At 41.1% G+C, this 27,646-nt stretch overlaps 1 protein-coding gene across 1 annotated transcript in view; it reads right to left on the bottom strand.

The window, feature by feature from the left end:
- LOC120234134 (kinesin-like protein KIF28P) overlaps window positions 1-27,646 on the bottom strand; it is a gene marked incomplete at its 5' end in the record, with an annotated part of 63,020 nt that overhangs the window by 33,982 nt on the left and 1,392 nt on the right. Inside the window, 5 exons of the mRNA XM_039235799.1 lie at window positions 593-747; window positions 6,927-7,151; window positions 12,725-12,760; window positions 17,200-17,403; window positions 26,119-26,313. Coding sequence (XP_039091730.1) covers window positions 593-747; window positions 6,927-7,151; window positions 12,725-12,760; window positions 17,200-17,403; window positions 26,119-26,313 — 815 coding nt within the window. The remainder of the gene's footprint in view (window positions 1-592; window positions 748-6,926; window positions 7,152-12,724; window positions 12,761-17,199; window positions 17,404-26,118; window positions 26,314-27,646) is intronic.

The following is a 27,646-nucleotide window of genomic DNA, read 5'->3' as shown; positions in this document are numbered from 1 at the left end:
TATGAATACCAATACAGTGAGGCAAAACTAATTTGTAGTGGCAGAGATCAATTTCTTTTGGTGGGAGTGAAAGCTAGAAGGGAAGTACAAGAGAGATTTTTGGGTTTTTTAAATGTTCAATATCTTCAAAGTCCATTGAGCTGAACATTTAAGATTTGCGCACCTTTTGTAATTTATACTTTAACCACTTAACAGGATCTAGAAGACAATATAACACTTTACCCTTTTTAAACATTTCGAAAATGAGTGCCACTAACTAATAATATTCACATGTGATAAAACAAGAAAGGACAAAAGAGGGAGAGAGGAACAGAGAGAGAGAGAGAGAGAGGATAAACAAAATTCAAGATGGCGGTTACCTCCCAGGGGTGCACAACAGAGAAATACCAACTATTTCCTGGCTTGAGGGGTGGCTTTATTAGTGTTTTTAATTTTATTAAAAAGCAATCCATTTAAAATAAAATAAATAGGAGGACCGGGTATGAACCAGTGATAACAGTGGGCCATGAGCCAAGGGTTATGATTAATCTAAGTTTTGATACCTGGGGTCATTTTTACAACAGAAATAAATACCCATGCACTGATTATTTACCTGATAACATTTCCTAAATTGGTTAAACTTAAGTTAACTTGTGAGCCTTCCCTCAGTCTGTCTCCTTCAGATCCTGAGGATTTCTGCCTTTCACTTCCTGCTAAATCCACTAAGTTAATCGTGGATTGTTTGGTGAGGTCTCTGTCCAGGAAAATCTGTGGGAAAGCACCACAGTCACATTATCAGAGTGGCCACAGGCTGCATATGAAGTCAGTCCAGTTCACACTTTAAAACGTTTTTTTCTACTTGGGCTTCACACTCAAAAACATAACAAAATTTAAAACACATAATATATATTATAAATTAATATATATTAATACATTGCATTATTAATACATTAATAATATGTTCTATATCATATATTATAAATAACACATACATTTAAAACATAAAATTTAAAACTTTATAAATTAATATAGGAAACAAAACATTATAAATTTAAAACATATAATAAAACATAATACAATTCTAAAACATATAATAAAAATGAAAAAGCCATCTTATGGCGTTTTACAATAATACACCCCAGGCCCAAATATCTCTGTTGCTCCCTCTCAGTTTTGCAAAGCTGTTTCCAGCGATCTATCTATTAGAGACCAATTACCGCTCTCGAGTATTTTGATGATCAAACATTTTAAGTAGAAGAAACTGGAAAATCTGCAAAATGAATAAGTGTTCAGGACGGTACGGTCACGCTCCGAGAGGTGCGAGATCACCTTGCTGGTTACATGACTGTGAGAAATAGTTTCAGCATTTAAACTGTCTGAGTTGGAAAACAGGGATAATAGCATATTAGGTGTTAGGAGGGTAACGGGTAAGAGAAATAATGTTCCTGGCACACGTAACAGGGGTTAATATTATTACTGATGCTAATAAGCGGAAAGTAATGCTCTACACATTTTGGGGTTGTTTTTTTTTTTCAGTGGATTTCTTCCCTTGCCTCTAAAATACCCAGTTAAGGGGTACCTGGGTGGCTTAGTCTGTTAAGTGTCTGCCTTTGGCTCAGGTCACAGTTTGTCAGTTTGAGCCCCACACTGGGCTCTCTACTTTCCACACAGATCCTGTTGCCGATCCTTTGTTCCTCTCTCTTTCTATCCTTCCCCCACTCATGCTTTCCTTCTCTCTCTCTCAAAAAAAAAAAATGAAGCCTAAGAAAAACTAAAACTATTAGGTTAAAAAAATCGCACAGACCATATGTAAAGTTTATGAATGTTATTACCATTGTAAAATATCTGAATAGTACTTAAAAGCCTACTAAGTTTAGTTTTTTACTTTTTTTTTTTTTAAATATTGATTTTAGGGAGAGCACAGGCAGGGGAGAGTCAGGAAGAGGGAGAGAACAGAGGATCCAAAGCAGGCTCTACACGGACAGGCTGACAGCAGAGAGCGTAATGTGGAGCTCGAACTCACGAACCATGAGATCAGGACCCGAGCCGAAGCTGGCCACTCACCCAACTGAGCCACCCAGGTGCTCCAGTATTTTTGTACTTTTATCTGAAGTATAGTTGACACACAACATTATATTAGTTCAGATGTATAATGTAGTGATTTGACCATTACCTATGTTACACAACCTCCCCACGAGGAGAGTAGTCTCCACCTGTCACCATACAAAGTTATCACAATATTCTTGACTATGCTTCACTTTTCATTCCTGTGACTTAACTTATGTCACAACACATTTGTACCTCTTAATTTCCTTCATCTATTTCACACACCCCTCCAAACCCTCCCCACTGGTGACCGCTAGTTCTCTATATTTATTGCATCTGTTTCTATTTGTGTGTTCATTTGTCTTGTTTTTTAAGATTCCACATATAATTGAAATCATATGGTATTTTTCTTTCTCTGACTTATTTCACTTAGCATAATGCCCACTATTTCCATCGATGTTGTCCTAAAGGCAAGATTTCATTCTTTTTTTTTTTTTATAGCTGAGTAATATTCATATACCACATGACATTGATCGAAACTTAGGTTGCTTCTGTATCTTGGTTATTGTAAATGATGCTGCAGTAAATGTAAAGGTGTGTATATCTTTTGAAGCGGTGTTTTCATTTTCTTTGGGTAAGTACCCAGTAGTGGAATTACTGGATCATATGGTATTTATATCTATAATTTTTTGAAGAAACTCCACACTGTTTTCCACAGCGGCTGCACCAACTTATCTTCCTACCAAACAGTGTACAGGGCTCCCCTTCTCCACATCTTCGCCAACACTCGTTATTTCTTGTGGTTTTGATTCTAGTCCTTCTGACAGGTGTGAGGTGATATCTCATTATGGTTTTGATGATTGGTAATGTGGAGCATCTTTTCGTGTGTCTGTATGCCTTCTTTGAAACATGTCTACTCAGACCCTCTGCCCAATTTTTAAATTGGATTATTTGGGGTTTGGTTTTTGGTTTTTGATATTGAGTTGTATGAATTCTTTATGTATTTTGGACACCAACCCCTTATTGAACACATCATTTACAAATATCTTCTGGCATGCAGCGCGTTGCCTTTTCATTTTGTCGATGGTTTCCTTTGCTCTGCAAAACCTTTTTATTTCATTGTAGTCCCAACTGTTTATTTTTGCTTTTGTTGCCCTTGTCTAAAGGCTTTTACTGGCTTATTTTTACTACCTTTGCCTTGTAACGTTCATACCTGCTTTAGTAGTGATTGATTTATCACCTTAATGTTTGCTTTTACCAGTGACACTTTTTCCTTGTATAATTTTCTTTTTTAAATAAAAAGTTTATTCATTTTGAGAGAAAAAGTGTGCGTGTATGTGCACATGAGTGGGGGAGGGGCAGAGAGAAGAATGAGAGAGGATCCCAAGCAGGCTCTGCACTGAGTGGAGCCCGATGTGGAGCTCAGATTCACAAACCATGAGATCATGATCTGAATAGAAACCAAGAGTTGGACGCTTAACCAACTGAGCCACCCAGGTGCCCCTCCTTGCATAATTTTCTTAATTCTAGTTATAGCCTTTTCTTTTCCACTTAAAGAAGTTGCTTTAACATTTCTTGTAAGGTCAGTTTAGTGGTAATGATCTCTAATTTTTAATTTTTGTTTGTCCTGGAAGTTATTTATTTATTTATTTATTTACTTATAATAAGAGAGAAAGAGAGCAAGCACTTAGGCAGGGGAGAGAGAGAATCTTAAGCAGGTGCTGGTCTCAGTCCCACAATCCTGGGATCATAACCTGAGATGAAATCAAGAGTCGGATACTCAACTGACTGAGCCACCCAGGCACCTCTGACCTGGAAACTCTTTGTCTCTCCTTCAATTCTGGGTCATAACCTTGATGGGTAGAGAATTCTTGGCTGTAAGTTTTTTTCTTCCTGTACTTTGAATATATCATGCCACTTCCTTCCAGTCTGCCAAGTTTCTACTGAAAAATCAGCTGATAGCCTTTTGGGGTTTCTCTTGTATGTAATTATTTGTTTTTCCCTTGCTGTTCTTTAGATTCTCCCCTTATTATTGATTTTTGACATTTTAGTTTTTACATATCTTAGTGTGGCCCTCCTTGGATTCATCTTGTTTAGTGCTCTCTGTGCTTCCTGGACCAGGATGTCTGTTTTCTTCCCAAGGTTCGGGGAGTTTTCAGCTATGATTTCTCCAGATAAGTTTTCTGCCCTTTCCTCTCTCTCTCTTCTCTAATCCTCTCTAATCCAAATGTTAGTATAAGCTGTGCTCATTTTAAAAATTCTTTTTTTTTTTTTAATTGCTGTTCATCTAGGTGCCTTCCACCACCCTTTCAGATTGCTGAACCTTTGTTCCGCATCCTCCAATCTGCTATTGATTCCCTCTGGTGTATTTTTCATTTCAGTTATATTCTTCAGCTGTGTTTAGTTCCCTTTTTTTTTTTTTTAAACAGAGTAGGAAATTCCTTTGTTTGTTTGTTTGTTTGTTTTTGAGAGAGAGAGAGAAAGTAAGTCAGGGAGGGGCAGAGAGAGAGAGAGAATCCCAAGCATTGACAGTACAGAACCTGACACTGGGCTCAAACCCAGGAGCCATGAGATCACAACCTGAGCTAAAATAAAGAGTCAGACTCTTTTTTTTTTTTTTTTTTAATTTTTTACTTATTTCTGAGAGAGAGACAGCATGAGCAGGGGAGGGTCAGAGTGAGAGGGAGACACAGAATCTGAAACAACTCCAGGCTCTGAGCTGGCAGTCAGCACAGAGCCTGACATGGGGCTCGAACCCACGAACTGTGAGATCATGGCCTGAGCCGAAGTCGGACGCTTAACCGACTGAGCCACCCAGGCGCCCCAAGAGTCAGACTCTTAACCCACTGCCACACCCAGCCACTACGTTTCTGTCTCTCTAGCTGACGTTCTTCTCTCCAGTCTGGTAGGGCCTGATGATCACTTTGAACTCTTTATCAGATAGATTGCTTTATCTCCATTTTGCTTAGCTCTTTTAATGAGGTTTCGTCTTGTTCTTTTGTTTGGAATGTATTTTTCTGTCTTTTCATTTTGTCTGAGTCTTCATCTATTTCTGTGTATTAGATAGGTCAGCTCTGTCTCCTGGTGATGACAGTAGTGGCTTAATGCAGAGGTGTCCTGTGGGGCCCCGCAACACTGTGCCCCCTGGTCAGCAGAACCAGGAACTCCAGGGAGGTCAGCTGTGTGGGCTGCATGCTCCTTCCTGTGTGACTGGCCGTGACTGGACCCTGGCACAGCTTGCTAAGAAGCCTGGCTGTAACTGCTACAGGTGTGCGGGTGGTCAGGCCTGGTTCCCCTCTTCCTGGGCAGGAGTCTTTCGGAGGGGGTGCCTCCAGGGATGAGTGAGTGGGGCACAAGGTCAGGGCAAACAGTGTTAAGATGGTGGATGGAGAGCATCAGAACTGGCTCCCACAAGGACTGACCAGCTAGGCTGAAGGAAGTCAAGGAAAATAACACCTTCTAGCACTCTTGTTCCTTGAGAAACTCCTACAGATCTCTGATCCTCTGACACATGCCCTAAAATCACTGCTTCTGTGCTGGGTCTCACAGTGCATGGTGGAGTGTGTGGGCCCTTTAAGAGTGGACTCTTGGATTCTTTAATTGATTTTGTTTAAGTTTGTTTATTTTGAGAGAGAGAGTGAGTGGGGGAGGGACAGAGAGAGAATTCCAAGCAGGCTCCGTATGTCAGCGCAGAGCCCGATGCCTGGCTCGATTCCATGAATGGTGAGGTCTTGACCTGAGCTGAAATGAAAAGGCAGGTGCTTAATCGACTGAGCCACTCAGGCGCCCCTGACTCTTGGATTCTTATAGTGCTTTGCTTCTCCCAGAGTTAAGTCCACTGATTTTCAAAGCAAGGTGTTATAAGGCTTGTCTTTCTGGTGCAGGTCTCCAGGGCGGGGTGGGGGGGGGGTGCCTGAGGTAAAGCTTGATACCCTTACTCATCAGGGAAAATCTTGATGCCTATGATATCCTTCTTGCTTGAGGGTCATTGTGCCTGGAGTTTGCCCTACAGCCAGGTCTCTGCCCTCCTACCCTTCTCACTGTGTATCCCCTTATGTCTTCAGCTGTGGAAGAGCTGTACTGCTAGACTTCAGGTCATTTCCAGAATGACTGGGATTCTGCATAGTCATTTCTCTGATTGTGAGTAGAAGGAGATGGGCTCAGATCTCTCTCTGCCATCTTCCCAGTCTTCCCTCAAGTTTCTTTAAAATGCAGGTTCTTATTTATCCTTACCAGCATTCCTACAGGATAGTATTTTACAGAATAGGAATGGAGACTGAGGGTAAGGAAGTTATTTCCTGAAGTTTCAAAGCTGGTAAACAAAGAGTCAGATATAGCCCAGTGTTTTCCCACTATTCCTGGTTAGAGCAGGGTAATCTTCATTGATTCCCATTCTACCTATTATTAGGGCTGTGGCTTAGGGAACAGAGATGGTGAAATCCTAGCTAGCTGCCCTGATTACCCAGGCTTTGTAAATAACTATTTCTGAATCCAAGCAGTGATGATCTAGAGTTCACTCTCTGATATCTACCAAGGAGTATGGAGAAAAGTGTGCTCAATTTTATTAAAAATTCTAGTTAGTGAAGAGTTACACGGATGAGCTAGTTTCAAAGACTTCATCTTGCTACTTCCACGTGTCAGAAAGGTAGTTCAGTATCTAGTGTCCTCTAGGTTCAGGGATCTGAAAGCCGGTCATCAGGGGAGCCAGGGTGGAGAAGAGAAAGCGCCTCCCTTCTTCCTGTTTCTGACCCCAGAGCCCATGGTTGGAAGCAGCCACCATAATCCACAGGTCAAAACTGAAAGGATTTCATTACACTCACCAGCTCATCACGTCCCTGGGAACCTTCCCACAGACCACGCCTGGTGAGAAACGGGGCTGGCTGCCCTCCTGCACATCTCACCTGCTTGAACTGAATGGTGATAACCATATGAGACCGGCTGCTGCTGGCGTTCATGTTGGTCGATGCCGTGGTCCTTATTTTCGTCCCTTGATCCATCAGCCTTTCAATCTGCGTGTAGTTCTCACAAGGCACTGACGTCAGGCCGTCCACATAAAAGCCCAGCTGTTGATCTTCCCTTACTTTTAGTCCCCTGGGTTTCTTGGTTCTAGACAGCAAGTCTCGTATCTGTGGAAAAAAGAAGATTATAAACTTCAGGAAGCCAGGGATTTCTGTTTGGGTCACTCTTACACCTCTGCCTAGGATATATCAAATAAAAATTTATTAAATGAATAAATGCTAAGTGTAGGTACTGGACACCCTCATAATTTAGGTAAGTAAGAAATAGGGTAATGGCCAGCAAGAGGGAAATCTGTTGTAATTGCTGACATAGCACAGTTTTTTTAAAACTCAGTTCTAGTATTTTCTAGTACCTAGGGCACTCCATCCACCCTTCCGGTGGGACCAGTAGATCCTGACACTTCCTGACAAAGGAGAGGCACTCAGCAAATGCTTTTCGGGAGAGCAGTGTAACCAGAATTAGGCTAACAAATAATGGTGAATACACTGTATGTAGTGTACTAGAAGTGTGTAAAGCCACTTATACAGCATGATAGAAAAGTGGAGTAGGTGTGCACAGGTGTCTGGCTTTCAACAGGTGCTTCTAAAACATTTGTGCTCGAAACTTTTATTCTCTTATTGACATGAATATTCTCCCAGGAATCCTGTTAACAGTTTTATTTTATTAACAACTCCTTTGTGGATAATATAGAAATACATTATCCTAGCCCCTTTCTGAATTACCACGAATTCTCTATTACAAAGTAATGACATCGTATTTTACTGAAAACAGTGACAAATGAAAATAAAAGTAAATAGTAGGTAGTAGCTAGTTCTAAGTACCTAAGGTCAGCAGAAGGTATGGCACTTAGGAGAGATCGTGCTCCCCCAAATGCACCACCCTGAACTCTACTTCCAAGGGAAACAGATTCAATCCAAACAGTATTTGCAACAGTCAAGTCTGACAAGAGAATAAGGGTGATTCTTTGGATCTTCCTTTTGGAGAATCGTGAGATGTCACTCCTAGATCATGGCCTCAGGTGAAAGCCCATGTTGCCTCTCTCCCAAGAAAAGCCACTTCTGACAAGGCCAACTGGGTCCTACTGTGTCCCCTGATGGGTGGTCGGTGTCATATGGTGCAGAGACATCTGGGCTGGGAGCCTGAAGACCCGGGTTCTCAGTTCTGGTTTTGCCTCCAACCTGGGAGTGCTTTGGAAAATCTCTTATTTCCCCAATGTTCATACTAGGAGGAGGTGGATTAAACAATCTCCGAGATGTCCCCCAGCTCTGTTGTTCTACAGCTTTGTGTCCTAGAACCAAAGCAAGATCACAGGTTGAAGCTTGGGCAAGCCAAACTAAGGCAGTGGACATAAGGTGCCAGAGATAAGGAGATGTCAAACACAGAGAAAAATTCCTAGCTCTCACTAGGAAGCCTTTCCTTTAATGTAAAAATTGTCAGAAGGGGCCTCCACGGCTGAAGATGGGCCTGAATAAGGCTTATTAGAAAAAAGTCTAACTAGATTTATCTGGATAGAGTGGAAGTTTGGGGGCCCAGAGACAAGGGCAGATCCTGGTGCCAGGGCCCTCCAGGTAGTGTCTGGAGATCAGAATTGGGTGACTGTCTTCATTGACCTGGGCTTTCCTGAGAATCCCCTAACTCTGCCTCTATTTGGCACGTCTTCAAATCAAGCTTCAACTCTGCTGCTGGTCAAGCTTCACTCTGCTGCTTGAGAACTCTCCTAGAATCCCAGTCTGATTATCTGATTTCCCCGTTGAAACCTCCACTGATTCTCCACTGCCTACAGGACAAAGGTCCTTTAGTTTTTGGCAGAGCCTATCTTTGGCTTCATCTCCTGATGCTCCCACCATGCATCCAACTCTGGCTCCACAGAGTACTCCCTGTTCCCTTCAATGCCATGCACTTTTATGCATTTTTGGACTGGCAAAAACTAATCCTGCCTAAAGTGCCCCTATCTGTGGCCCCTCCTGCGGCCTCACCAAGTTCATACACATCTCTCCAGGTCCAGTCTAAGTCCAGAGTTGCCAAATGTTGCCAAACATGCCAGCCAGTCATGCAGTCCCTCCTCTCTTCCCCTTGCTCTTCGCCATTCATGCCACACATGTAATGCATCACTGTCTGTAGAGGTGTTTGATTCCCACCAGACTCCTCCATGGTGGGAATTAGGTCCTAGGATTAACTCATCCTCAGAGTCTGGTATTAGAGGTACCTAATATACTTCACTTTAAATACCTAAAGGAAAAATACCAGAGACTCATGGAATGAGAGAAAAGGAAAGCTTCCTAAGATTTCCAGTATTCTCATTTTAGAAACAACAAAATAGAATTCTACACAGCTTATCATCATAAACAGTTATCAGTGTGGGAGACCACAATGAGATGCCCACCAGAACTTGGTAATAAAAGAAATTAAATAATTAAATTGTCTTCCTAAAGTTATTGGTTTGAGATAAAGGAGCCATACTATCTTCCAAGTCTTAGCAACTTGAAAGAAATAGAAACTTAACCAGTGACCTTAACATAAGAACCCATTTGGAATCCACAACTATGCGGTCAATTAATCTTTGACAAAGCAGGAAAGAATATCCAATGGGAAAAAGACAGTCTCTTTGACAAATGATGTTGGGAAAACTGGACAGCAACATGCAAAGAAATGAAACTGGACCACTTTCTTACACCATACACAAAAATAAATTCAAAATGGTAAAGACCTAAATGTGAGACAGGAAACCATCAAAATCCTACAGGAGAACATGGGCAATAACCTCTTTGACATCAGCCCTAGAAACTTCTTCCTCAATGTCTCCAGAGGCAAGAGAAACAAAAGCAAAAATAAATTATTGTCTGTTTACCAAAGTAAAAAGCTTCTACACAGCAAAGGAAACAATCTACAAAATTAAAAGGCAACCTATGGAATGGGAGAAGATATTTGCAAATGATGTATCAAAGGGTTAGTATCCAAAATCTATAAAGAACTTATAAAACTCAACACCCCACAACCAAATAATCCAATTTAAAAAAGGACTGAATACATGAACAGACATTTCTCCCAAGAAGACATACAGATGGCCATCAGACACATGAAGAGATGCTCAACATCACTGATCATCAGAGAAATACAAATCAAAACTACAGTGAGATATCACAGCTGTCAGAATGGCTAAAATTAACAACACAAGAAACAACAGGTATAGGTAAGGATGTGGAAAAAAGGAAACTCCATTGCACTGGTGATGGGAATGTAAACTGGTGCAGCCACTGTGGAGAAGTATGGAGGTACCTCAAAAAAGTTAAAAATAGAACTACCCTATGACCCAGTGAGTGCACTACTAGGTATTTACCCAGTGAATACAAAAATACTGGGCTGCTTGGGGGGCTCAATCAGTTAAGCATCTGACTCTTCATCTCAGCTCAGATCATGATCTCACAGTCGTGTGTTCGAGCCCCACATTGGATGCTGAGCATGAAGCCTACTAAAAAAAAAATCTAAAAATACCAATTCAAAGGGATACATACAAATAGCAGCATTATCTACAATGGCCAAATTATGGAAGCAGCCCAAGTGTCCATTGACTGATAAATAGATAAAGAAGATGTGGTCTGTATACACAATGGAATATCACTCAGCCATAAAAAAAGAATGGAAATCTTGCCATTTGTGATCACATGGATAGAGCTAGAGTGTATTCTAAGTGAAATAAGTCATTTAGAGGAAAAACACCCTATGATTTCACTCGTATGTGAAACTTAAGAGACAAAACAAATGAGCAAAGGGGAAAAAAAGAGAGACAAACCAAGAAACAGACTCTTAACTACAGAGAACAAACTGCCGGTCACCAGAGGGGAGGTGTGTGTGTGTTGGGGGGGGGGGGGGGGGGGGATGGGTGAAATAAGTGATGGGGATTAAGGAGCACACTTGACATGATGAGCACCAGGTATTGTAGGGAAGTGTTGAATCTCTATATTGTATACCTGAAACTAAACTATGTTAACTGACTGAAATTTAAGTAATAACTTTAAAAAATAAGAGAATCCATTTGAATTTACTATCAACCTTCAAAGGTAGTAAATGACTCATGGAAACATGTAAGAAACAAAAGGGATATTTTCTCTTCTTAATATAAAAAACTGACAGATTCCTGACGGTTTTTCTCATTAATAGAAAAACACTGACAGATTTATTCCTCTAATAATATTTATTTAGGAGTGATTAAGTGCAAGGCTTTAGATAGTGCTTGGGGATCACACAAAACTATTAGGCTATGGTCTCCTCTAGGAAACTTACAGTTATGATACCTTTGTCCATTCATCCACTCAGTAAATATTCAGGAGCACCTGTTCTAAGCCTAAAAGTGTATTGGGTATTGAGACAGTATTTTCTGCAGAAAGGTATTCACAAAGAAATGGTCTGTTTTGGAGATAGAAATATTTAATTAAATTTCACAGTATAATATGATCAACTCATGGGGAAAGGACAGCGAGACCACAGTACATCTCAATGTGTAGTATCTTATTTGAAATTCTCTATAAACTAGAAGACTGAGCTCTGAGTTAAAGTGATTCTTCCAAAGTCACATGGCTAGTCCATGAGTGAGCTGGGGTCTGAGACCATGCCCTTCTCTAGGGACAAGGCAAATCATGGCCTGGGAGCTAAATTCAGCCCACCACCTGTTTTTGTATGATCCTTGACATAAGATCATTTTCTGCATTTTTAAATGACAGAAAAAAATCAAAATGTATTTCGTGATATGTGAAAAACTGATGAGAAGAACAAAGGCAAGAGAAATGTAGTTACAATAGAGTCTCCTTACAACCTGCAGCCCGCTGATAAATCCCTGAGATGTGCAGAGTGGGACCTTTCTTAAGGGACTCGTGGCCACCTTAATGTTGATATTTCATTAAAGACTAAAAGCAGCCTTATCTTAACAAAAGGTAGCCCCCTAGGGTCCTTCTAGCATGCACAAATTCCTTAGAGACCTACACTATTGCTAACTCCTGTTAACTAAAAATTTAGTGTGTAATCAATTACTCTCATAATCCCAATGCAGCTCTTCCTGCCCACAGGTGCTGTCCCTGTACTATAATAAAGGCACCTTTTTGCACCAAAAATCTCAAGAATTCTTTCTTGACTGTTGGCTCATGGCCCCACATCAAAATTATGTGAAATTCAAGTTTCAGTGATCAGGAATCAAATTTTATTGGTACACAGCTGTGCCCATTCACTCATACATCATTTGTGTTACAAGGACAGAGGTGAGTAGTTGCAGCAGCATATACCATCTGGCCCTTCGGAAATAAAGTTTGCTGCCACCTCCTCTACCCCACATGGCGACTAAGGTCAACTGCTGCAGGATGTGTGGGAGCCCTGATCCTGGAGCTGTACCTCTAAAGGCGGTGCTTTCTTCAACAGCAGAGAAAGCAGGGAGGGTATTCCAGGGAGAGAAGGGCAGAAGATGCAGGAAAGAATGACGTGTTCTGGAAAGAAAGAAAGAGGTCTTTGTGGCTGAAGAATATGTGCGGAGATAAATGGGCAAGAAGTAGAGCCGAGAGGTGGGTCAGGGCTGGGCAGCCAGTGCCGGGCCACAGAGTTCTGACTGTACTTATAGTGCAGGGGAGGGGTGCCGATATTGATTAAGCTGCAGAGTCACTCAGATTTGTGGGTCAGAGAATAGAATCGCTGTTACCTGCTCGTTGTAAATTTCCAGCATACTGAATGTAACCTGTATAGAAAGGAACATAAAGTAAATATTCTCTAGAAAGGCATCTTTGGGAGAAAAAATTACTGTAGGAACAACATACGTTTCTCACAAAGCAAAAGGCTATTATTAAATATACCAGTGCTCTATTTCACATGCAGTAAGAGATTCTTACATAATTTTAATGATATGGAAGAAGTTCTTAATATAAATGAAAAACAGACATACACCTCTTTGTGTGTGTGTGTGTGTGTGTGAGAGAGAGAGTGAGTGAGTGTGTGTGTGTGTGTGTGTGTGTGTGTGTGTGTGTGTGAGAGAGAGAGAGAGAGAGAGAGAGAGAGAGAGAGAGAGAGAGAGAGAGAGAGAATTCCAGTATCAATTGGCAACAGAAGAAGTTATTTTTAAAAAATGTTTTAATGTTTGTTTTTGAGAGAGAGACAGAACACAAGTAGGGGAGGGGCAGAGGGAAAGGGAAACACAGAATCGGGAGCAGCACAGAGCTGTCAGCTCAGAGCCTGACATGGGGCTCGAATCCACAAACCGTGAGATCATGACCTGAGCCAAAGTTGGACGCTTAACCAACTGATCCATCTGGGTGTGCCAGAAAACAGTTATTCTTATTGCTCACCCCTACTCTCAACATATGTACAGAAAAAGGCAAAGGCCCTACTGTGATTTTGGAATATTGCTGGACAAGCCGACCCTCCTTAAGCGAGAGACTGGAGGGCTCTGAATGGTTCTAGCATAAAGAAAAGGCCCCAAGATACTGACATTTGCCACCACCCAGGGGAAGGCTGGCTTATGCATTTCATCACCCCATCGTGGGTCTTGCCATTCATACCTCCTGTCCCCAGAGCTTGCAAGTAGCTTGCGTGTCACATGTTTTAAACAAATGGCCTAGGATTAGCAGACCAGGAAAGGCTCCAATATGAGAGATCAAACAAACTGTAGAAAAAAGGAACTCCAAGAAAGCAGACAATGCACGGAGTAGAAGAAATGGTTTTTTAAATTCCTGTAGGGGCACCTGGGTGGTTCAGTAGGTTAAGTGTCCAACTTCGGGTCAGGTCATGATCTCATGGTTTGTGAGTTTGAGCCCTGCATTGGGCTCTGTGCTGACAAACTCAGAACCTGGAGCCTGCTTCAGATTCTGGGTTTCCCTCTTTCTATGCCCCACCCCTGCTCACACTGTGTCTCTTTCTCAAAAATAGATAAACATAAAAAATATATATATAAATAAGTCCTATAATTCATAGCATCAGAGAGAAAAAGAATTCTATCCATGAAAAAACAGGGTGCTATTAAAAAGGAACAAGAGAGTAAGAATGTTTGTATATTAAACTTGAGGAAAGATAGCCAAAATAGCAATGTAGTGGAAGGGTTATAAGATATAGTTGAGGGAATCTTCCAGAATGCAGGGGGGAAAAAGACCAAGAAGTGGAAAGCAGGAAGTAAAACATTATACAAATACATTAGCACAAGAGGTCTAAAATCTGACTAGTAGGAGTTCTAGAAGGGAGAACAATGATAAAATAATATAAGAAAAACTACTCAGAACTGAAGACAACGATCTCCAGATTGAAAAGGGTCCACCAAGTCTCCAGCATGATGAATGAAAAACGCTTACACTTAGACACACCAGAACATCATGGGTGAAAAGAAGATCCTAAAATCTGAGAGAGAAACTGAAAGTCAAAAAAGTTCACATAGAAAGAATCGGGAACCAGACTGGTACCAGACTTCCCAGCTGCAAAGCTGGAAGTCAAAAGAAAATAAAAAATGTCACCAATTATTCTCAGAGCTCTAGAATTCTGTTCTGGATACACTTCAATCAATCTGGGAGTAAGAAAATGTATTGTCAACAATGCAAAGATGCAAAGTATCCCCAATCCACCTATTCTAAGGAAATTGCAGCAAAAGGAGAGCATAAACCAGGAAGCAGAAACATGTTATATTTAGTAGTCCAAGGAGGCAACAGAGAGGGATGTGGTGATAGAGTTCCAAAATGACAGTTTACAATAGCCTTGGGGAATCACTGCTCTAAATCACAGAAGGAAAATGGGAGATGCCCACCCCTGACTAATGGAGCTGATAAGTCAGTGTATCAGAAATAGTATTAATAGGTAGGTGACAGTGATCTGGAGCATTTAGAAAAACACACGGAGAGATTTATAGAATACCAAACACATACACACATACAAGGCAATTAAAAATTCAAAGGAAAACAAAAAAACCCCACAAATTTTAAAATTAAAAATTAAAAATACGTGAAGAAAAACAGTATAGAGAGGAGTTTTTGTATTGGTTCAGCAGTGAATAATATTTGTACAGCTAAAATGCTAAACACTACTGATTTAACCAAATTTTACAAAAATTCAGGGGTTATGTGGGCAAGAAAGCACTGTGGTGTATAGTGATAGTGTGATGGAGATAAATTCTCTTTTACTGTGGCAAGAAGGTCAATAGCCATTTTAGACATTTTTACTAAGAGGAGAAAAACCAACTTTGTTTGAAAGTATGCAGATGGATACCAGGGCAAATGGTGAAGCATGGAAGATGGTAACCTTTGGGCCATGATGGGCAAGGAGGGGAGGAGAGGCAGTTAAGAGACTGGTGGCTTCCATCACAAGGCTGTCAGTGCAATTCTGCAGGTGCCTCTACTGAGACATGATTCACATACCACACCATCATTCCGCTTAAAGTGTATGATCTGGGGCGCCTGGGTGGCTCTGTCAGTTGAGCATCCAACTCTTGGTTTCAGCTCAGATCATGATCTCACAGTTCGTGAGATCGAGCCCCACATTGGGCTCTACACTGAGCATGGAGCTTGCTTGGGATTCTCTCTCTCCCCCTCCCCTGCTCATTCTCTCCCTCTTTTTCTCTCTCTCAAAAATAAACATTAAAAAAATTAAAAAGTGTACAACCCACTGGGCTTAAGTATATTCACAGAGCTGTGTAACTATCCCCACAACCTAAGTTAAGAATGTTTTGTCCCCTCCAAAAAGAATCCCATTAGCAGTCACTCTCCACTTTCCACTTTACCTTCTCTGTTCCTCTGGGCTCCACCCCAGCCCTAGGTGACCACCAATCCACTTTTTGTCTCTATAGATGTTTCCTATTCTGGCTATTTTATGTTAAGGGAATCAAAGAGAATGAGATCTTTCCTGCGTGGTTTCTTTCCCTCTGCACAATGTTTTCAAGGTTCATTCATGGTTTGTTTCTTTTTTATTGTTTGTTTTACTTTATTTTAGAGAGAGAGAGCACATGGATGGGGGCGGGGCAGAGAGAGGGAGAGAGAGAATCCCAAGCAGGCTCCATGCCCTGCGCAGAGCCTCATGTGGGGCTCAATCCCACAGCCCTGGGATCATGACCTGAGCTGATCAAGAGTCAGTCGTTCAACCAACTGAGCCCCCTAGGTGCCCCAAGTTTCATCCATGTTGAAGCAGGTGTCAGATGCTACAGTTGGCTCTACTGCTGAGTAAATTCCATTGTCTGGCCCCACCACCTTCCATTCATCCATTCGTCACATGACGGTTGCTTGGCTTGTTTCCAATTTTTGGCCATTGCAAACAAAGTCACTGTGCAATGTTTGTGAATATGTTTTTGTGCGGACGTAGGCCTTCCTTTCCCTTAGGTAGTTTGGGTTTTTAAACTATATTTGTATTACTTTGAAAAAGCAAGCAATTAAGAAATTACTAATATACTGTAATGTTAACAGCATTTAGTTGGGGGATGAGATTATGAGCAATTTCTTTTCTCTGACTTGGACACATTACTTCTAAAATCAGGAGGAAACTTGAGATTAAAAAAAGATGATGCGGCACTGGGTGTTATGTGGAAACTAATTTGACAACAAACTATTTGTAAAAAAATAAAAAAATAAATTAAAAAAGATGATGCGTTGTTGAATTTGCATGACACAAATTGCACCTGTCGCTTAGAGGAAACCGAAACACAGACTCTGGTTACAGGTATTTGTCGACAATTTACCACCACCTTCAGGGAGTTTAAAATTCAGTGGGGGCCTTCTGTGTTAGGGCGAGTAGGAAACTCTGCTGGGGCAACTGAGAAAGAAAACAGCCGTCCTTATTTAGAAATAAAAATCTATAAATGAAAGTGAAGATGCGGCCGCAGCCTTGGTAGAAGAGGGGGGTAAAGGAAACTATAGGAGAATTAGTTAGGGTCTTGTTGATCAGCCTCAATGACAACCCCTTGTTGAGTGTTAGCTTTAAGGCAGCTGCTTCTAGGATACTCAAAATGCCTTTAAAAAATATTTCCTTGGGTGTGCCTCAGGACCAGAAAACTTCAACAGTCTAGTTAACCGCCACTTGATTTTGTAATCCTGAAAAGACTTGGGTATGGAAAATCAACATCATCCCCAAATAGAGATGCTGATAATTTGGGGCCAGGAATTTCCAAAATGAAAAAGAAATCCCTTAAAGAAGGGAATTTAGGACAATACGTACCTGGTATTCCTGATTTCTCTCCCGCTTCTCAATTGCTTGAAAGAGCTCTTCACATACATTTGGAATGATGCCCTTGTTTGCACCAAACCCAACCATGGAATAGCTTTTTCCAGAGCCAGTTTGACCATAGGCTAGGAGGGTGGCATTATAGCCTTGCCAAGCACTGTCCAGAATTCCCCTGCCAAGATCATGGAAAACATCTTTCTGGAAAGATCAGAAGCACAGTGTTCAGCTCAGGCTTTACACAATACCCTTAAAATATAGATATTCTGGTTTTGACGAATTGCTTAATTAGTACCACACGACCTACTTGAAATAAAATTCTGATTCTGTCTTAGAACAAAGAAAGTAAAGCTGGAAACCAAAAAGAGATTTGGCAGTTTGGAAAACGCCGATGACCATGAATCTTCAACTAGCTGGTATCCATCAGTAGCAAATCTGTGCATCTCACAGCCTTGCCCAAACCTGGCTTGCTAAGTCATTAAAATTCAGCAGTTAGACAAAAATTTCAAGGGGTCAGGGGTCAGAGGCTAGTCAGAGTGTCTCCTACTTTCTCTTTATTCTTGACTCCAAACAATAACATCACAAAATCCCTGTACTAATTTTAGTCCTCTGCTGGTGAGCTCTTGTTTTGTTTTGTTTTTTGTTTTGTTTTGTTTTGTTTTTGTGGCCACAAGAACCAGTGGTTCTGGAGAATTTCTACAACACACACACATTCATGGGCACACACTCCCTTTTTAAGTGGGAGACACAGATGTCTGTGCCCACAACCGCTTGAAAGAGAAGATGTGGTCTGGCTCCTTCATTATCTGGGCTATGACCACAGCCAGCAATATTCTCTTATTTGAGGCTGTTTCAAAGAGCACGTTCTTCGCTGGTCTCTAACATCAATAAAATAGTAAGTAAGCTTGGAGCACCCGGGTGGCTCAGTTGGTTGAGCATCCAACTCTTGTTGTCAGCTGGGGTTATGATCTCAGGTCATGGGATCCAACCCCACGTCTGCTCCGTGCTGAGCGTGGAGCCTGTTTCTGTTCTCTCTCTTCCTCTGCCCTCCCCCTGCTCATGCACGTACAGATTTGTGCTCTCTCTCAAAAAAAAAAAAAAAAATAGTAAGCTTTGCATGGTCCCTCCAGTGCAAAAGGTTCATTTGTGTAATTTATATAATTTTTGCTTCTGGGAAAGATGTGCATACCAACATAGTAGGATTTATATGTGGACAATAGGAACCAATTTTCTCATACTGTTCATTTCTCATAAGAAAGGAATACAAATTATTACATGACAAGGTTTAGGGCAGCTTCAGGCCTAAAATGTAGAATTTGGCCAGTGGTTTCCGAAAACATTGTGACTATACTTTCCCCAGAAAAATGTATTCTCATAAAAGACATCTACTCTATACCTTAGGAGCTGTTAGCTAAACCTAAGGAGCGCCCACTAAGCTTAGTGAAGTAACTAGTTCTGGAGTTAGAATTACATTCCTAATTTTTTCCTACTCACTATCCCGTCATCAAATATATGATGCATTGTCCTATACTACAATGTGTGAAACAGTAATTCTGCGATCTCGTAACGGGCGGTCAACAAAAACTTGATGGTGGTCCCCATGTGGGCGTGAGGAAAGGTGACAATCACATTTCTTTACAGCACAATTCTTGCAGTCTTTTAAAACGATCTTTTTAAAGATTGAGATGTAATTGGTATATAACATTATGTTAGGTTCAGATGAACAACATGATGATTTGATATTTGTATATATTGTGAATCGATTACCAGAGTTAGTCTTTTTGATGATGGCCATTCTAGCTGATGTGAGGGGATGCCTCATGTAGTTTTGACTTGCATTTCCTGATGATGAATGATGTTAAGCATCTTTTCATGTCCCTGTTGGCTATTTGCATAGCTTCTTTGGAAAAACTCTCTATTCAGTTCTTCTGCCCATTTTTTAATTGGATTATTTGTTGTTGTTGATGATGATGTTGTTGTTATTTGTTATTAACTGTTATGAGCTCTTTATCTATTTTGGATATTAACCAGATACTTGATGTCCATGTTGATTTTCTGCTCAGATGATCTGCCCATTGCCATAAGTAGGGTGTTAAAGTCCCCTAATATTATTGTATTATTATTGATGAGTTTCTTTTTTTTATTAGTAATTGATTTATGTATTTGGGAGCATAAATATGTCTACGTTGGGAGCATAAATATTTACAATTGTAAGATCATCTTGTTGGATAGACCCCTTTATTGTGAGATAGAGGTTTTCTTCATCTCTTGTTACAGTCTTTTTTTTTAAAAGTCTAGTGTGGCTTTCTTTTGACATCCATTAGCATGATAGATGCTTCTCCATCTCCTCACTTTCAGTTTGCTAATGTTTTTGGGTCTAAAATGAGTCTCCTGTAGATAGCATAGAGATGGGTCTTGTTTTCTTTTTTATCCATCTGATATCCCATGTCTTTTGACTGGAGCATTTAGTCTGTTTACATTCAGGGTAATTATTGAAAGATATGAGTTTAGTGCCATTGCATTATCTGTAAAGTTGGTGTTTTGGTGATGTTCTCTCTTCCTTTTTAGTCTTTGTTATTTTTTGTCTTTTTCCCCCCACTCAAAGAGTCCCCCTTAATATTTCTTGCAGGGCTGGTTTAGTGGTCATGAACTCCATTAACTTTTGTTTACATGGGAGACCCTTTATCTCCCCTTTCATTCTGAATGAAGCCTTGCTGGATAAAGTATTCTTAGCTGCATATTTTCCCCCTTCAGCATGTTGAATATATCCTGCCATTCCCTTCTGGCCTGCCACGTTTCTGTGGACAGATCTGCTGCAAACCTGATTTGTCTTCCCTTGTAGGTTAAGGACTCTCCACCCTGCCTTGATGTTTTCAGGATTCTTTCTGTCTGAGTATTTTCTGAAATTGACTATGATAGGCCCTAGTGCTGGCTGGCTTTTTGTTGAATTTGATGGGAGTTATCTGTGCTTCTCGGATTTTGATGTCTTCATCCTTCCTCACTTAGGGAAGTTTTCAACCATAATTTGCTCAAATAAACCTCTGTCCCTTTTTCTCTCTCTTCATCTTCTTGGACTCCTATGTTTCAAATGTTATTCTGTTTTAATAAGTCATTGAGTTCCCTAAGTCTACCTTTGTGATCCATTACCTTTGTTTCCAACTCTTCTTTTTAGCTTCATTATTTTCCATAATTTTATCTTCTGTATGACTAATTTGTTCCTCTACTTCATCCATACTCACTGTTATGGTATCCATTTGGGTTGTCATCTTGGCTGTTGCATTTTTAATTTCAGCCTAACTAGATTTTAATTCCTTTCACTGCCATAAAGGATTCTCTAGTGTTTTCTATGCTTATTCTCAAGCTCAGCTAGAATCCTTTTAATTGTTGTCCTAAATTCTAGTTCAGACTTCTTACTTATATTTGTATTGATTAAATCGCTGGCTTCTCATTTTGGAAGGAAATTTAATTAAATTTATTTATTTATTTATTTTATATTTTTATTTATTTCTAGGAGAGAGAGAGAGAGAGAGAGAGACAGCGTGAACAGGGGAGGGTCAGAGAGAGAGGGAGACACAGACTCTGAAATAGGCTCCAGGCTCTGAGCTGGCAGTCAGCACAGAGCCCGACACGGGGCTCAAACCCATGAACCGTGAAATCATGACCTAAGCGAAAGTCGGACGCTTAACTGACTAAGCCACCCAGGAGCCCCTAAATTAATTAAATTTAAAAAAAGTTTAAGTAATAAAGGAAGATAGATTCTAAGTGTGTTTTGGTCTGCATGGTAAGAAAATCTGATAGAAAAAATAAAACAAAGGTAAATAAATTATTTAGAAAAGTTTGGTCTTTCTGTATCCATGAAAAAACAAAAACAGAAACAAAAACTAATAAACAAGACAATCCCCAAGGAAGCTAGATACTGCTTCTTCTAGAGCTGAAGCTTTGCAGCAGTCTACAGTCAGTGGACTTAGTGTGGGGAAGGTGCTGGTCTTTTGCGGGGTTGGTGGGGGACTGCTGCTCTGATTGTCAGGCCAACTTGCCCTAGTGGAGATGTGCTTGGCGGTGAGGGGGGGAGGGGAACAGGGCTAGGTGAAACGGCTCCATTCTCCATTTGGTGGCGCTGTTTAGCTCAGTGGGGTGGATCAGTGTGAGTGAGCTAGGAGTGAAAATGGCCTCACTCTGCTATCTAGTCTCCAGACTGGGGAAGCTCACACCCTTACAGACACAGGATCAATCACTCCACCTGTGTCTCCTGCTTCCATCAGCTCCCTGCCTCCCCTTCTCTGCGTCTTCGCTGTCCGCCTACCAGATGGCACCTCCCTCCAGTTTTATGTCAGACACAGCTATATTTCAAAACCCCACACTTCAGAGACACCCCCACCCCCACCTTTGCTCAGACCTGTGCTGATGCTCTGGGGGAGGGTTTTGCTGCACCATGGTGGGTGCCACTTTGTCACAGGAAACTGTTGTGTGATCACACAGTGGCAGTGGCTCCGAGTTTATGGTAAGGTGCCAGGTTTGCTGCCCTTACCTGGAGTCTGTTCGTATACTGGTGAACAGGGCAGCTTGATGGTGCCCACCTGGTGTTGCCTGCGGAGAAGCCCTATGGCCTCTACCAAATGCTCTCCAAGCCGTGGAACTGCTTCTCCCTGGGTAACCCAGGGGATCATCAGATGACGCTGCCCACTCTCCTATCTCGAGCACCACCAGGTGCTGACCTTTGAAACTTCAGATTCTGTGTTACACTGTTCACTGTTACTCCTTTTTCTTCTGCCCCCAGTGGTTCTGGGGGACAGTTTTCTTGTTAAATCCCCTGTGCCTATGTTCATTTTTTTTTCTTCACTCTTGGCTCAGCTCTCTGATCAAGGATCCTTCCCCACTGCAGCACCTACCAGCTTTTTTCTCCCACAAATCAACTCTCCACCGCTCCTACCTTTTTTTGTTTGTTTGTAGACCTTGTATTTTTTGTTTGTACCCTTTTTTTTTTTGGTTTGTACCTTTTTTCTGTTCATTTTTTCTGTTTGTAGACATGCAGTCTTATTCTCTAAGACTTCCGATTGATGTATTGGATATTCAGAATGATTTAATATTTATCTAGCCAATCAGGGGAGAAAGCAAGTTTAGGGTCACCCTAATCTTCTGCCATCTTAACCCTCTCTTCAGGGAAGTTTGAGTTCCAGGAAGTTCCCTCCTATTTTAAGTTTACTGAGAGTTTTAATTATGATTGTGTGATGAATTTTGTCAAATATTCTTTTCTGCACCTGACCATATGTTCCCCTCCTGTATTGTGTTCTTACGATGAATGACATTGCTATTCAAATGTTAAACCAGTTTTACATTTCCAGGAAAAGTCCCACTTGATAGAACAATATATATTGTTCCTTAAATCTTTTGTTGGATATTATTTGTTGAAATTTTGTGAATTTTTGTGTCTGTGTTCATGACGGGCATTGCAGTGTTTTTGTAATCTTTGGCTGTTTTTAGTGTATTGTCCTCAAAAAATGAATGTTCCATCTTTTGTCAGCTCTAAGATTTAAAAAAAAAAAAATTCTCATTATTTTTTCCTTTGGTAGAATGCATAGGAAAGGCATCTGGGCTAGAGTTTTCTTTGTGAGAAGGTTTTTTAACTGTAAATTCAATTTCTTGAGGACTATTTGAATGATCTGTTTTTGTGTGACCGTCAGTGGCTTGTATCATTTCATCTAACTTGTTGAACGTATTAGCAATAAATTTTTTACAATATTCCCGCTTTTTAAATGTCTATAAAGATTTGCTGTGATGACTATCTTTCATTTCTCATCTTGGTACTGTGTTATCTGTTTTTCTTAACCAGTTGGGGTAGAAGTTCAATTTTATTCATCTTTTGAAATTATTAGCTTTGAGTTCATTGATTTTTCTATTATTTCACTGATTTGCATTAATTACTGTTTTTATCCTTATTTCTTCCTCTGCTTGCTTTAATTTGCTCTTCTTTTTCTAAATTCTTAGGTGGAAGACTCAAGCTTGTGCTTCTCTAATAACTTAATGCTATAAAGTTCTTCTAAGCCCTGTGTAGCTGCATTCCACAAACTTTGATAAATTTTTAAAATTTTTATTCAATTTTTAAAAAATGTTTCTTTATTTTTGAGAAAGAGAGACACAGAGTGTGAGTGTGGAGGAGCAGAGAAAGAGGGAGACAAGGAATCTGAAGCAGGCTCCAGGCTCTGAGCGGTCAGCACAGAACCCGTCACGGGGCTCGAACTCACACACTGTGAGATCAGACCTGAGCCGAGGTCAGATGCTGAACTTCCTGAGCCACCTGGGCATCCCTTAAATTCTTATTCAAAGTATTTACTAATTTGTGGTTTATTTCTTGACCTATCAATTATTTACTTAAAAAAATTTTTTTTTTTTGTTTATTTTTGAGGGAGAATATGTGAGCAGGGAAGGGCAGAGAGAGGGAGACAAAGAATCCCAAGCAGGCTCCATGCTGTTAGCACTGAACCGATGCGGGGCTCAAACTCATGGAATGTGAGATCATGACCTGAGCCTAAAATCAATAGTGGGATGTTTAACTGATTGAGCCATCCTGATGCCCCAACCTACGAATTATTTAGAAGTCTGTTATTTTCTAAATATTTGTGGATTTTCCTGATACCTTTCATTTCTTTCCGGTTTTGTAGTCAGAGAACAGTTTGTATGATTTCAGTTATCTTACATTATTTAGTTTTATGATCTGGACTATGATCTATTGTAATGAGAGTTTCATGTTCACGTGAAAATTGTGCATGGCGCTGTTGTTGCATGGGGCATAATATGATGGTAAGTTAGGCTGATGGTGTTGATCTGGTCTTCTATATCTGATTTGGGGGTATTTGTTCTATCCATTACTCAGAGAGAAGTGATGGAATCACTAATGACAATTGTAAATTCATCTGTTTCTCCCTCAGTTTCTGCTTCATATATTTTGAAGTTCTATTATTAGGTACATAGCCATCGAAAATGGAATGTCTTTAAAAATTTTTTTTTATGTTTATTATTTTTGAAAGAGACAGAGCATGAGTGAGGGAGGGGTAGAGAGTGGGAGGGAGGCACAGAATCCGAAGCAGGCTCCAAGCTCTGAGCTGTTGGCACAGAGCCCGGTGTGGGGCACGAACCCACAAACCAGAATATCATGACTGGAGTCAAAATTGGACACTTAACTGACTGAGCCACCGAGGTGCTCCATCATGGAATGTCTTTTTTTTTTTTTTTTTAAATTTTTTTAATGTTTTATTTATTTCTAGGAGGGAGAGAGAGAGAGAGACAGCGTGAGCAGGGGAGGGTCAGAGAGAGAGGGAGTCACAGACTGAAATAGGCTCCAGGCTCTCAGCTGGCAGTCAGCACAGAGCCCGACGCGGGGCTCGAACCCACGAACCGCGAGATCATGACCTAAGTGAAAGTCGGACGCTTAACCGACTAAGCCACCCAGGCGCCCCGGAATGTCTTCTTAATGAATTATCATTATAGCATATTTTGCGTTCCGAAGTCTACTTTATGTGATGAAATATGGCCTCTGTAGTTTCCAGAAGTGTTTACATGGTAGTATCTGTTTTTAAATTGGATTTCAGTGAACAGGTGTAGTTGGATTCTGCTTTTCCTATCAAATCTGATCATCTGACTTTTCTTAGTTGGCATGTTCATTTACATTTGCTATAATAACAGAGTGCTGGCATTAAGTCTACGATTTTGCTATTTGTATTCTACTTTTCCCACCTCCTTTTAACTTTTCCCCACTTTTCCTGCCCTGTTTTGGATTCAATGCTTCATGATCCCATTTCCCCACAACTGACTGACTAGTTGTCATTCTGTTTGATTTTTAAAATTTATTTTTATGGATTTATCTAGAATGGTGGTTCTCAAAGCGCATTCCAGGGTCCACGAGGCCCTTTCAGTGAGTTTGTGAAGTCAGAGCTATCTGATAGAGGTTACTTTTAGGAGTGGTTTGACAGATTGGCGAGCTTTCAGCCGCGTGTGAAGACAACAGGCAGACAAGAAGAATCGAGAAAAGTTTTGGGGGGAAGTAAACAGAGTCTCCATGACCTGCGGGACGAGCCCAATTGGAATCACAGAAGGAAAAATGTTGGGGCGGGCGGGGGAGGGGGCAAAAGAGATTTGAAAAAATGATAGTTGAAATCATTCCAAATTTGATGAAAACCATACACACTCAGGCCCAAGAAACGTAAGGAGCTTTGTCCAGATTGAAATGACCACCTCTCCGTTGTATCCCATCATAACCCATGTTCTTACCACAGAACCTGCAATATATATTTTTTTAATTTTTAATGTTTTATTTCTAGGAGAGAGAGAGACAGCGTGAGCAGGGGAGGGTCAGAGAGAGAGGGAGACACAGAATCCGAAACAGGCTTCAGGCTCTGAGCTGGCAGTCAGCACAGAGCCAGACGCGGGGCTCGAACCCACGAACTGTGAGATCATGACCTAAGCGAAAGTCGGACGCTTAACCAACTAAGCCACCCAGGCACCCCAACCTGCAATATTTTTTAACGCACACCAAACCTTCCCATACCAAGTTGTGGGCAACATTATTATAGAATAATGCCAAGGCACATGATAGATACTTGATAAAACAACTGTTCTTAAATGCTGAGTGCATCACAGATTTTGCTGATTTTGTTGATCTCAGGCAAAATAAAACTGATTGATGCTTCCTGTTCAAAAGATGTCAATATATTGGGAAATCAATTGACTTGAGTGCCTAAAAATTAGCCAGTAGCTGCACTTTTGGACCCCATGTTTTGCATGAAAAAGGAATACATTTAAAATCATCTCTCAAATGGAAGTATACATTGTACCCTGCTTGCATTACACAGTTGTACTGTGTTAACACTTTATTTAAAAACAAACACACTTCCTTTGAAGTCGTGTTTGAAAGCAGTTTACCTGGCTTGCAAATTTACTGCTTGGATCAGCTGAAATAAACACACCATCTTTATCCTTTTGAAATCCATTGTGAGACCAATAGGCCAGGTCAAACGTAAATGTCTTCCAATGTTCTGGATTCTTAGGGTCTTGTATGGTCGTGGTGGTTCTGGAATGCATGGAAATCACACATTTGCTCCCAGAATTCTTCTCTCTCTATGGTCAAATTACAAATTCAGTCAGGCATTGTTTTTGTCATTCAAGTTGTTTTGCAAGTCTTTATACACACCTTGTAAGAAATTAAGCCAGGAACCATTTATTCGTTTGTTATCTGTGTCTGGCTTTTTTTTTTTTTTTTTTTTTTTTAATAACATTGGTGAAATGTTTTTTTTATTATAAACGCCATTTGAACTTGTGGATTAAGTAAGAGCCAGCTCACGGTCTTAATTTTGAGAAAGGGGTTGTTCTCTGTGTTGTTATTCTTAACAGCTGTTATGACAATGACTCTTAAACTCAGAATTTTTGAGTCTTCTCTAGTCATAGTAATTTTCTGAGAGGAGCCTATCTCACACCCAACTATACTAATGGTGGTAACTATAGCAACAGAGAGCTTTCCTATTTCACTCCCCAGTGAAACTGGTGGAAATTATTAAAGAAAAAGTGAAAATGGAAAAACCACCATTTGCAGACTCAGTAACGAATGGTCCTGAGGGCAAACAGTCAATGACAAAACATCAGTTCAAGGAATCGTATCCAAGTTGTTAGGGGGGAGTCTGGGATTTGAAGCGGGAGCAGGCCCTTCCTCTCCCTCTGCCAGCTCCGGCAGGTGGAGACTCTGCTCCAGACGGCTGGAGCTCTGACCACAGGGCTCCCTCTGTCCCCAGATGGGAGGGCTTTCTTCCGGGCGGGAGCAGGATATGAGCGTTTCCCATCCTGCCCTGCGTGCCTGTTGTGAGGCTCTTGGTGACAGGTAGGATGCCCACGTGTGCAGGTGTACTTCGTTCACATGATGCTGGGAATACCCGGGTGCTGGCTGTCCTTGGCCCGGCCCGAGGTGGCGGTTCCATGCCAGGGGGGGATCAGGCTGCTGTTCCATTCGTCACATGCTGGGGCTTCAAAAACAGGGGACAGCTTGGAGCTGTTCCTACCCCCAAACCCTGAGCCCAGGGTTCGCCATCCTGCCTCGGGGGACAGCAACTGCTCTCTTCTCAAAGGGGACTTCATTTTCTCTCTTACAGAAACCTGACCTATGGGCACAATCGGGAACAGAAGAGGTTGTGATGGAAGGTGACTGGGAGGAGGTTTGTTTTGATACTGGTTAAATTACAGGCCCTCTGCTTTGCAGAAGTGGTGGGGGTGGGGGGTGTAGGGGGTGCCGGGAAGACAGCTGGGATGAACGCACCTGGAGTCCAGATATAGATCAGTCACCGATCTCAGAAACGGTTCCTTTTAAAGGAATCTGAGAATCCTTGGCCCGGTCCAAAGTCACGAATATTTACTGTGGTTTTTTTTTACTTAACAGTTCTCGTTTTTGTGGCTTTGGTCCCTA

Source organism: Hyaena hyaena, unplaced genomic scaffold (assembly GCF_003009895.1).
Source record: "Hyaena hyaena isolate Hyena2069 unplaced genomic scaffold, ASM300989v1 scaffold_103, whole genome shotgun sequence".
NCBI classification, from domain to species: Eukaryota; Metazoa; Chordata; class Mammalia; order Carnivora; family Hyaenidae; genus Hyaena; species Hyaena hyaena.
Note: the sequence above shows the minus strand (reverse complement) of the source record. Positions and strands in the feature narration are given on the sequence as shown.